This window comes from Melozone crissalis, unplaced genomic scaffold (assembly GCF_028551555.1).
Source record: "Melozone crissalis strain CALT ecotype California unplaced genomic scaffold, PUWL_Pcris_2 ptg000023l_1, whole genome shotgun sequence".
Taxonomy (NCBI): Eukaryota; Metazoa; Chordata; class Aves; order Passeriformes; family Passerellidae; genus Melozone; species Melozone crissalis.
The window spans coordinates 22315414-22328220 of record NW_026535801.1 but is presented as its reverse complement, the minus strand read 5'-3'; the positions used below and the strand labels follow the sequence as shown (position 1 = coordinate 22328220).

Here is a 12807-nt window from a genome sequence, read left to right as displayed (position 1 = left end):
GTTAAATTAGACTGACCTGGGCATTAGGAAGCCCTAGACTCTTCATAATCACCATGGCTTTACCCAGCACAAAACAAAGTGAGTCCTGTTTCTAATATTTGATATCTCAGACAGTAATTTACCTCAGTGCAAACCTGTCTTGGAGGTATAGAAACTGTTTATGTTTTGATATAGTACATTTTTGCTGTCCTTTACCCTGCTTGCACAGAGGTGAATTGCTCCAGCAGGTGCAAGACTACAGAAGACTACATCTATCTATCTCATCTTTTTATCTTTGAAAAAGCTATAGTGATTATGAAATTTATATGTGATTACATGCTTCATACTGGCAAAACAGCTTAATTTATGAGCTGGAACATACCACAAAGTACAGGATCTTCGTCTGATCTGTCATGGCAGTCCGGCTGGGCATTGCATAAGAAATGTGAACTTGTGCAGTTGCCATCATTGCACTGGAACTGCCCCACAGGACAGTAGCGGTGCGGGCAGGTTGGGGGCTCGTCTGAGCCATCTCGACAGTCCCTCTGCCCGTCACACTTCCACCAGATGGGAATACACCTACAAAGAGAAAACAGTGTGTTCTTTGCTGAGGATATAGCTTTACAGATGTACAACCATCCTTTTACAGCACAAAAGACAGTCTCGTCTTAGTGATATTTCTTGAAACATCCAAAACATCTTGAATTTTATGCCTTCTATTTCATATGTCAAATGCTAATAAAATATGCCAGATTACTGTCACCAGAAACAGATGATAAACAGATGATATTGGTAGACCTCTAGAAGGAAGTTCACAGAAAATAATAAAGAATTAATTTTTATGTTTATTTGTGGTAATCCTCTCTGATGTTTTTTAGATCAATCATTTAATGAGGTAATATTTCAATAATTCACCCAAACTTTAGCACAAAAAATTTCACTAGAGATTATCATTATAACACTGCTTCAAAAGGCAACCCAATAAGCACATCTTCCTCAGAGGCTCCAGGGTGATACATCAGTACAAGAGCTCTTATATCACCATTCCTCTCCCTCCACTGCTGTCTCAGTAAAAGGGGTTAGAATTGTGCCCTCATGTCAGCTAAATGGCTTTCCTGGGACACTGGCAGACAGTATATTTTTGGTAGAAACAGATACATTGTAAAATATGTTTAAAAATATATAAAATAAAATTCTAGGTTTGAGAATTCAACAAGAAATGGTTTCTGGAGGTACATGCTTCTAACAACCCAAACTTTGCTACATTTGCAATGCCTACAACAGAAAGAAAAGTTAAGAAGTACTACTTAAGGAACCAGCCTAGAAGTACTTTTCCAAAATGAAAGCCTGCCTTCCCGTCTTTTCCTAGCTTTCTCTCTGCAAGCATGTCACAAATTCATAATGAGAACAGAAGGAAGCGCTAATTTCCTGCCCTTTTGAACAGACTGAACTGTAAAACATAGCCTTAAAAGCACATGGAAAAAGCAATGGTGAGCTGCAGACTTACCTCTCAGTGTTTGCACAGAGAAACTGGGTGCTAGAGCACATTGGAAGGCAGTGGGCTGTATTGCCAAACTGTATGACCATGAAGTTATCAGGACATTCACAGGAAAACCCCTGACCACCAGCTTTTATTAGGCAAAGATGGGAACAACCACCATTATTGGTGCCACAAGGATTATTAACTGGTAAAATAGAAAAGTAAATATTACCATACGTCATAAATTCCAGAACACAAAGGTTTCAATCTATGATAGATTCCTCTAATACTGTTTTGAAACCTTAAATGTAAGAGGTTGAAAACCAAAACCTAGATAAGTAGACATTTCATGAGACAAATATGTGTCATTTCATGTACACAAAATCTATGCTATCAAGCAATGATGTTTTAGAAACTAATTTAAAATTATGCATTAGCAGTTATTGCTTTTCAAAGAAAAGGCCATTTATAAATGTAAACTAGATGCCTACATTTACTCTGTGCCTTTTATTTCACTCAGCAAAGGCAAAAGCTGAGTGCACTCAGGGTCCTTTACAACTAGTCCCCAGATAACAGCTGACCCTCTAAACGCAAATCTAATTCTCTTTTCTCACCAAATGGTTGTCTGTATGGATGGTAAACATGGATGTCAAATGGTCTGTGCGTGGTATTAACAAGAACAGTCCTTTCTGATCCATCATATTTATTTCCTTTTTCAACTGTCCTTGTGTTCCAGTCAGTCCAATATATTGTGTCTTCAAAAATTGTTATTGCAAATGGATGAGGTAGAGTCCCATCGTACACCGTGTGACGATGATGTCCATCCAGGTCAGAGTACCTCCACAAAGAAAAATTTGTGCAAAACATTTAGATAAATGCTAAAACTTCCTTCCATCTTTTCTCTTCACACATTATGTATGCTTATGGTCCTTCATTACTGGCTACCAGAAACATGAAATGTAGAATTGCAGCTTCTTTATGCCCTGAAGACAGATGACCATCCTTAGCAAATTCATTTTAGTATATGGAGGAAAGTAAAACAGGCTATTTCAGGGAAATAAATGGAATAGAGTAACATCCACTGAAATGTACAGTCCTCCTGAAGCACATTAGCTAGAACAATGAAATTTTCCACATTTATTGCCTTAACAGCGAGTTATTTTTGTCACAAAAGAGACTAGCTTGCCTAGATGATTCAGACTGCTAATAATGAAACACTGAAAACAATAATAGGCTTCCTATATTCCTAAATTTTACATGTCTTTCTGATTTAGAGCTTCCTTTGCTGAGCTATCTTTGATAAGATTTTACATTTTTCTATACCTTCCTCATATATGGGGAAATCATGAAATACAAGAGAGGAGAGAGATAAAGAGAAACATACATATAATTAACACACATTTTTAAAAAGACATCTCTAATACTTTATCATAGAAAGGGCTGCCAGAAGAATTAATAGAGAAGAATAGAAGTAAATGCAAATATAAATCTAAATGTGCAGGTAAACATGAATACAAATATGAACACTAACATAAATACAAGTTATTGGTTTCAAAATATTTCAGTATTATGAGTTTCAAAATTTAATTAGTCAGATAACTATTACTTATTTTTACTGCTATTTAGGTGGGAATTTTCTAGTACTAGAAGCAATGTATAGATTTTTCTTGATAGACAAAAGAATCCCATTTGCCAACAGGAAATCCCATATCAAACTTATGGGCATTCAGACATCTTCTAAAGGTTTGTATACAACTTATTAGCACATAACTAGTTTAGTTACAGCTCAATTCTCATCTAACCAAAAACAAGAGAATCAAAAAATAGGGAATTTATAGTCAATTTTGCTTTGGTTCAGGTTGCATAACTAGACACAGAGAAGTTGCATCTTTTAGTACAGAGTATGAACCTTTTCACTGTAATTTTTCAACAATTTTCACTGAATGTAGCAACTCAGTTACTGTGTCATCTAATGATCCATATCATCTACTACTCCAGACATTCTGACTCTAATTTTCTAAAGAGTCAGTGGGCAGAAGTATGTATTCTTTTCACAGCACCTATAAATTCTCCCAACACAATCTGACATGAGTGATCATTCAGTTGTTTTAACATTTCCTGTGCACATACTCAATATAGTTTAGATGGGCATCTGTCCAGTAAAGCTTGTCATTGGTATAATCTATGGTAAGTCCATTGGGCCACTCTAACTTGGTAGAGATGATTACAGTCTTCTCCTTGCCATCCATGCCAGCTCGTCCAATATAGGCTCGATCTGCCCAGTCTGTCCAGTAAATCTGTCTGTTCAAATGAATACCTAGAGTTAGGATTGTTGAAGTAAATACTCTAAGCCATGCCTCAAATGTAGTATTTCCTGGCAAGAACTAAAGCAGAGATTGAGGAAGAAGAAAGCTAATATATTTCTTAGTTTAACTGCTACAGCAGACAATTGTGCAATCACAACTGAAGTCAGTCAGCCCCAAACACCTATCGAACCATACACACTTCTATCAACCTTTTTAGCTTTGCAATCAGAACTTTCCAGACAATATGGAACCAAATGCCACTTCCAATGGTAGCTGACAGCCATGCATATACACCCACAACAGGTAAGCTACTATTTCTCCTAAGCTGCAAATAAGTACTAACACCACAGAAATCTAAATGCAAGCAGCCCAAATCTACTTCAGATTTTCAGAATAGTGCAAGATTATTTGCAAAATAAAGGAAAAGGACTCTTGGAAAGTCATACCCATATTTTGGATGAACAACAACTGCTCTGGGATACTGAAAGCAGAAAGTATTGTTGGCATCCACACACCGATCCAGCAGTTTTTTCCGGAATCTTCCATCAAGTTCAGAGACATAGAGACAATCTCGGTAGGCATCCACCCAGTACAATTTTCTGAAATATTTGAGTGTTAATTTATTAAATATTATTTTTCCCCCCTTATTTTGCTTCACAGCATCTTTATTTTTTTTTTTCTCCTAGAAGCAATGTATCCACTGCAAAGGAACACATACTTCATTGATGCCTCATCTAACCATGCTCCAGGCTGCCCTTTTCACTTCTGCTTTCCTTGTAACCACAACCAGTGGTGCCAAACTCAAACTTGCAGGTGCCCAGTTGAGTAATAATATGCCATTTGCCTACAAATTCCTGAACCCCTCTTCCCTTTCTTTCCTACCAACAATGGCCAGGAGCAGGAAAACAGACATGCAGTGCAATGGACTGTGACCAGGGCAGTAAGGCATTGTAGAGTATCCTCAACTGCTCCATGCTGCCACCTCTGCACTCATTAAACAGCTAGAAAAGTCCTAAGTAGTTTCACACCCTAATTTAAACTTCACCTTGAATTTTCTAACACTTCTATTACTTTGCCTGGGAATTACACACAGCTGTAAGCCAAGAAATCATACAAGCAGAAGCAATGATTTTTTTTTTTAAAGCATCAAACCAAAGCATTAAATTCAATTAGAACTACTGCAGGATACTTTGAAATTCTCTGCAGAGCTGTCCAGCTCCAGCATCTACACTGTCATTCCAGAAATAGCCTGACAGATATAATTCTGCCTACACCACCCTAAGTAGCACCATTCCCACCAGGGAGGAGGAGAAAATAGTCTTCTCCAACCTGCATCTCATGGCATCCTTTAATCCTCTCTCTCCACAGAAAACAAGCAGGAAAATTCAACAATTGTACTGCTCTTCAGCCTGCCTGGAACACCTAAACAAGAACTGACTGAAGACATAACTAATGCTAGCTGAAATAATTCAAAAGCTATAGTAGAAATGAAGGTGTAGGACCAGTTCAGCTAAAATTTGCCTTTTGCTTCATCATCTCTCCATGATTCATAAAGCATTTGGGGCTGCCAGCAACATTAACTATCATTAGTTTAGAGACAAAGTGGCTTAAAAATAAAAACTATTACATAGACATAGTCATATAAACACTCCCATAAAAGTTCCAAAAGTGACTTTTTGAACAATTCTTATTAGTTTACAGTTTGATCCATGTTATTTAAACTTTTCATACTTATATTACTGCACTTCAGAAGCAGGATGAAACACAGCAAAACCACTGTCAGAGTGGCCACCACATAATGACAGAGGTTCTGGGACAGTAAATCAGACTACTTTTTGAAACACAGCAGGCAACTAAAAATGTACCATAATGAGATGTGTTTTCCAATTACCTCACCCATATGTTGACCTCCTGACAGAAAATTATGTGGATCACATTTTTTTGCATGTGTCAGTTAAAGGTGCATTTTTCAAGAGCCAAAGACATATGCTCTTCACATTGGCAGAGGAGCTAAATTTCATTAAGGTTTACTGTTACTTCACTGGGATCTAGTTACCTGTTACAATATTTTGTTTATGCAGAGTGAAACCTGCATGCCAATCCCAACAACTGCTAGCAAATAATCAATGGGAGAGCAAGTCTGACAGAACCTCAGTATATTACGTATCAGAGTAATTTAAGTGTTATGTATTAGATGCTAATAAACTATTTCAGAGCAGTTGTGTAACACTGCATCCACAACCCAAACTATTTCACTACTCATCAGGAATGTCATATGGAGTGGGGGAAAAGCCCTAAGATAAACTTCTTCACACATCATTTCTTCAGTAGCTCAGAAAGACAAAAAATGTATTTTCTTACCTGCCAACCCAGTCAACAGCGATACCTTCCCCGTTGGGCACATCATCACTTATCACTGTCTCCTTATTTGTCCCATTTAGGAACATTCGTTCAATGACATTCCTCCCCACATCAATCCAGTATAACCTCTTTTCCACCCTGTCAAAGTCCAGTGCCACCACATTTCTCAGTCCTTGCAAAATGAGAGAGTAAGACTGGCCATCTGCTGTGAGATTTCTCAGATAGTAACGGTTGCTAAAAATAAGGTATGGGGAGATATTACTATTTTGCCGGCAACTTTTTCCATCAGGCTCCCGGATATAGCCTGGGGCACACTTACAGATGTAGGAGCCAGCTGTGTTCTCACAAATCTGGCTACATACTGATGGAGTTTCATTGCACTCATCAATATCATCACAAGTCCTTTTATCAGACATAAGTTTGTATCCGGGATGACAAGTACAGTAGAAACTTGTCTGTGTGTCTGTACAGTCATGATCACATCCACTGATTGAAGGGTCACTGCATTCATTTACACCTGGGAAAGGAAAGGAGTTCTATTCAAGGAGCCAGCTAGCAGAGTAATAGTGCAGTCACTTTCCAATGCACTCTGTCTCTCTCTCCTTGATACCACCTGAAAATGCTGAATGTGGATGTGAGCTGCTGTAATAAAGGAAAAAAGCAAACAACACAATCTAATATAAAATTATTCTACCACCTCTGAAGTCTGTCACAAAACACCAAGTGCAAAGTATGGGGTATGGCATATTTTGGAAATGCAAGGGTAATGCATAATGTATGAATGTATGAAATACATTTTGTTTATATCATTAGCTCATCAACACAGTCAGTTAAAGCAGCACATGAAAAGTATGACTTAATTAAAGCAAAAAAATTTAAAAGTTACATTTCTTATCATTTTAATTTCTGAGGAACAGCCATGGAATAGACATGATTGGAATTAAGGAATTGTCTTAAGAGTGTATTTTTTCAAAGGTGCCTAAGATTTTTAAATTAGGCAGTACAAATAAATGTATACATACCACATCCTTTTTCATCACTGTTATCTAGGCAATCATCCAACCGATTGCAGACTTTAACCAGCTCAATGCAGTTTCCATTGTCACATTTAAAATGATGGGGAGAGCAGGTCGCTTCTGGTGTACTACAGAGATGTTCCAGCTCATCAGATTCATCACCACAGTCATTATCCCCATCACAGATGTAGGCTTTGGAAATGCAGCGCCCATTCTGACACGTGAACTGGTGCTGTTGACACGGTTCATAGATGCATCCTCTTTCATCACTGCTGTCACCACAGTCATTCCGCCTATCACACCTGAAGAAGAATGAACACTCTTCAAATATAAGAAGGCAATCACTGTCTTCAGAGCAGATGAATATATACACTCTCCCAATTTCCAAAGAAGGTTGATATTTTTAGCTCCCATAGAACAGACTTTAAGAAACTGGGGCGATATTTTATAGTCTGATCTTGTGAGTCCTGCTAATACTCCCTGTGTGCATTACAAGCTAGACAGAATCACCCCAGGAGAGGTTACTAGTGACAAGAAGAGGGATTAAAAGCTAATGGTGAGCAATAGGAATATTAACAGAAAATTCTAGAGCATTTTCAAGTCAAATCTCATGCACAAATGCAGAGCAGATAAACAGTTTCATTACAATATGTAGATCTAATTACAACTAAATGATGTGAAAAAAAGGTTGAATTAGCTCCATCACAATTAGCAATTTTGAGAGTCTCTAAGCTGCTTGGGAAGTTACAAACCTGTATGTGTTACGGATGCACAAGCCATTACTACAGGTAAACTCATTTTCTGTGCAAGACCTTCGTGTGCAGTTCTGGTGTTCATCAAGAGCATCACTGCAGTCAGCATCACCATCACAGACCCATGCCCGAGGAATGCACCTCCTGAGCGGGGGTCGATTGTTGGCACAAGTGAACTCTGCTGCTGTGCAGTTGCGGTTTGCTGAAGGAAAAGCACATCCACTAACCAAGTTATACTCTGTCTATGTGACACCCTCCTCCACCACCCATACAAACAGCTTGGATATCCACCCATAATCCACAACAGAGCCATGTCCCACTGCATATGCAGAGATAGATACCACTGTACCATCTCATTTACAAAATTGCACATTGCCCTTCATGGAGGCTAACTGAGAGCCAAAGCATTCCTTCGGCAATGCTGACACATGCAGAAATCTGCATCTTACTGGATTCTCAAATAAACTTTTTCAGCCAGATTTTCTGGGAGCTGAACAGCCTCTATTCCCTATTTTTCAAGCTATTCTGTGTCCAGGGAGCAAGCAGAGGTAGAAATATTAGTTAATAAGGGCAAGGACTACAAGTATAACCAGCTATTTTTGAAAGAATCAAGAAGCAGGACCAGTCTTGTTGAACTTCCTTCCCTTCCTTCACCTTCTGAACAGATACACTTATTTCGTTCACTAGTTTTTAAAGATTTTAAGCCACAAACGTGGTTATTAATATGCATAAGATGCAGAGCATGATCACTAGGGAATATCTCCACCGAAGCTGCTCTCTACCTGCCCAGATCATACACACAACCCAGGTTAACTATATCTCCATTTCAACTCAACAATTCAAAAAGAAATAACCACAAAATTAAAACAATGTTTTGTTGGGTTTTTATACTAGTAAAATATTCAATTTTGATTCAATATCATGAAAAGGAAGGTATAGAAAGACTGTACCTCATGCTTTATGTGCACCTTTATGGGGTAGAAAAATAGGCAGTGAGTGAGAGTTTGGGGGTTGGTTGTTTTCTAAAAAACACCTGCAGGACAAAGTGCAGTATCTACTTGCATTAACCACCTACCACAATTATGTCTTTGATCCTCATCGCTCATATCCCCACAGTCATTATCACCATCACAGATCCACGTTGCCGGGATACATCTGCCATCATCACATCTGAACTGGTCACTCGAACACGTCCGCGTTTGGGGCACTTAAAATGAACACAATCCTATGCTTGTTAAACTAACCTGCACTGCCATGAAATCTACTGAGGACTAGTTCAGGCAGAAGCTTAGGACAGTGAAATGTAAAATCAAAGCTTAATTGTAAAATAGTTAATGTATAAGATGCAAAATATTTTCTTAAGCTAAAGATGCAACTCCAATAATGTGCAAAGAGAAACCACAGAAGAATCTTGCCTTGTGTTATTCTTTTACAATGAGAATAATAACTATGTTATAATATCAATTGTCAGTGAGTTCAGTTAGCTCCTTCTCTTCTTCCCTGGATATCACTGTCCTTTTTTTCACCTCCCACCCTACTCCTCTGCTTATTCCCATCAGTTTCTACTGTACATACAGGATTTTTTTACTGTAATACTATGATACCCATATACTGTGTCAACACCGTTACCCTCTGCATCCCACATTCCTTTTTTCCTCAAATGTAATGCTACATGCACACTTTCTGTACAGTATGACATCTGCTTCTACATGCAAAACAATACCAAAATACTTGCTATTTGTTGCCATTTAATTCACTACCATCATAGTCTTACAGGGATAGGAGGTTATACATTAAGAGTATTACAAACAATCAGTTGTTGCAACTAAAACCTTCATATTTCTTACGCAGCTTTAAGGATTTAAAACTCAAATTACTCAGTGACTCATATTAGCGAGAATGAATAAAACCCAGAAGATACTTATTTTCCAACCAGTCTGGATTAAAGCTTCTGCCTACAAGACATAGTACTGATTTGCCATAACCCATCGTGTTGTATCTTCTAAGTGCAGACTTACCACAAGAGGCAGGTTCATCAGAGCCATCAGCACAATCTATTCCTTGATCACAGTACCAATGGGCAGGAATACAACGTCCCGATGTACAACGAAACTCACTATTTGTGCAAGTCAGAGAGACTGGAAGAAAAAACCTATGCATGAATTCTTTTTTTCCTGCTACCTTTCCAACTTGTTCTAAGTCGCTTTTGAGTCCATGTTCTTGCATAACCCATGTTATGCAAGAAATATTACAGTCCCCAAAAACGAAAGAGAAAAAATTTTGCTAGAAAGGATGTCTTTTCTCAGCCTTTCTGGAAAGAGTTCATTGAACAAACCAGCTTGATATTGGTACACAAAAGAATGTGCTTGATTTTCTCCCTGGGCATACGTATCAGCTAGTGAGCAGACAGAATTTGCCCTGGAAATAAGATTGCACACAGCAACTGTACATATATTCTACATTTATGCTTGAGATTTGTGCACAGGAAAATGACCACATTCCAGTGTACTCATTTCTCCAGTGCTCAAACCAGGCGTAACAGACTCAGTGCTCTACAGGAAATCAAAATGTGCACTGAGGAAGTAATATCTCATGGAAGAGAATTTTCCTCCTAGCAATTTTTCTTCACTTGCTGGTAGGAATCTTTCCTTACGGGCAGTGAAGAACAAACCATAACACTGAGTAGTTCTAGCTCAGCATGCTGCAAGTACTGCACTTCAGCCAAGCCCCTTTATCCTGGCATGTATAAAGGATTTTGGCAACTTCTTCAGCAGTTACCAATACTTTCCTGTACCCTCTGATGGTTTCAAAATACCAGAAGGATTAAGTCTGGCCTTTTAAGTTGCTCTTCCCTGTGCCTTTAATGATGGAAAACAAAGACAGTTAACTATTTCTCATTAACATCTTGGTGTTTCTTTCATCTCTCATTCTCTCTCTCTCTCTCTTCCTTGCCCTTCACCACCTCTCAATTTATGTAATTCAGCAGGGACATAAGCAGTAGAAGGGACAAAGCACACCTTTGACAAGTAGAACAAGGCTCACTATAGCCACACATTGGTCTCCATAGATAAAAGTGGCCCCATTTTGGCTAGAAAAATTGAACTCATATTTAAAAAAACTCTGGTATAGTTAATTCAAGGCACATACCTTTAGAAAAAATAGTGAAAGCAAAAATTATCTACTCAGACAATTCTAAAACTAGATCATGACCTGAAAATATCCATTATATTTTACAAATTGATCCATAGTTTTGCATATGGGAAAACTACTACCTAACTTCTACCTAATAAAAATGTACTAGCAAAGTTAATCTGGTTTGTAATTAAGGCTGATTGAAAACTAGGCACTTCCATATCCTAACTGGAAGATACAAGAATCAAATCAAGATAGAAGATGCAAAATCAAATAAAGAATATATCATATGCTAAAGCATAACCCCATGAAAGAGCTAAAAGAAATTTGAGACCATAGACAAATTTGTTCAGTTAGAAGGAAGAATATTCCAATGTTAAAGTTATGGAAAAAGACAGCTCTCTATAATACTTAAGTGCCAAACACCTTGTAAAACAATAAAGAATACAGACCAAAATAAGCAAAAGGAACGATCCTCAAATGCTATATTAAAACTCTGCAAAATTTATCATCTTTTTTATTCAATAAAAGTATTATTTAAATAATTATAATACAATAGTATCATGTATATATAACTTCAGTATTACAAAAGTAGCTGTTTTGAGAACAGTTGGAGTTATATTAAAAGAAAAGAGCAGTGGAATAAATTGCAGAACTATCATAGAAGTAACAAAGGCCCTTTAACTCTCTTAACTTACCACAGTGAGTAGGACTCTCATCACTCATATCTCCACAGTCATTATCACCATCACACAAGTACGTTCGAGGAATGCAAATATTTGTGCTTTGACATTTTGTAAAACCAGACTGGCACGTACGCTCCGCTTTAAGGAGGGAGGAAAAAAGCAAAAGTGCTTTAGAGCTACTTTAAACACTGTTATGCTGTTATTTTCATGAACTGCAAAAGTAGACAATATTGAACTAATCACAGTTTACATCTTAAAGAAAACAAACATAACTGATAACTTTTATAAGGCAAATAATTTTAAACTGTGCTATTATGGGATCCCAATATACACTCCTGATTATTAAATATAGTATAATTAATATAGCATGACACAAAGTAAAAGGCCACTGTCAAATTGCAGGCTAATCCTGCAAAAACATAAACCCTAAATCCAAGTTATCTGAAATAATATTTTTGAAATGCATGGAATAACTCACAAGAATTAACATTACTTACTGCATGAGCACTTGTTGCTTCAAGGCAGACTACTTACAGCAACATTTATTATGTAATATCTTAGGGTGTTCCAGAACATGATTTCGCAACTGTATTTGCCTCAAACAGCACTAAACAGTATGTAATGTAAATTTTAACAACTTTTGTCCTTCTTGCTGGTTTTGTCAGATTTCTTCACATAAAACCATATTTCCGTCTTCCTTTGTCTAGAGAGTCAGACACCAACAGGCATTAGGTACTAAGGCTCAACTTACGACAATTCCTCTCATCTGATGTGCCATTGTCATAACAGTTGTTTACTCCATTGCAGACATACTGAAGGGATATACACCTTCCATTATTGCAAGTAAATTCCGTGTGGGAGTCACAGGTTCGGAACAAGCAGCCAAACTCATCACTGTTATCTCCGCAGTCATTGTAGTGATCGCAGCGGTAATGGTAGGGTACGCATCGCCCATTGCCACAGGTGAAAGCTGTTGGCTGACAAGTATGGAAAGCTGCAGCAAATAAAAAAGGGGGAAAAAAAAGTGGATAAAATATAATCGAAGTTATCTGACAAAGTAACAAGTAAAATCACAATATTTTTACCTGCCAGGGC

At 37.7% G+C, this 12807-nt stretch overlaps 1 protein-coding gene across 1 annotated transcript in view; it reads right to left on the bottom strand.

Annotated features, from left to right (window-relative positions):
- LRP2 (LDL receptor related protein 2) overlaps positions 1–12807 on the bottom strand; it is a 110656-nt gene that overhangs the window by 27253 nt on the left and 70596 nt on the right. Inside the window, exons 44-55 of the mRNA XM_054278254.1 lie at positions 12464–12706; positions 11725–11850; positions 9913–10032; positions 8970–9101; positions 7895–8096; positions 7149–7444; positions 6127–6643; positions 4212–4364; positions 3590–3760; positions 2074–2297; positions 1487–1664; positions 362–558 (exon numbers count right to left, since the gene is read on the bottom strand). Coding sequence (XP_054134229.1) covers positions 362–558; positions 1487–1664; positions 2074–2297; positions 3590–3760; positions 4212–4364; positions 6127–6643; positions 7149–7444; positions 7895–8096; positions 8970–9101; positions 9913–10032; positions 11725–11850; positions 12464–12706 — 2559 coding nt within the window. The remainder of the gene's footprint in view (positions 1–361; positions 559–1486; positions 1665–2073; positions 2298–3589; positions 3761–4211; positions 4365–6126; positions 6644–7148; positions 7445–7894; positions 8097–8969; positions 9102–9912; positions 10033–11724; positions 11851–12463; positions 12707–12807) is intronic.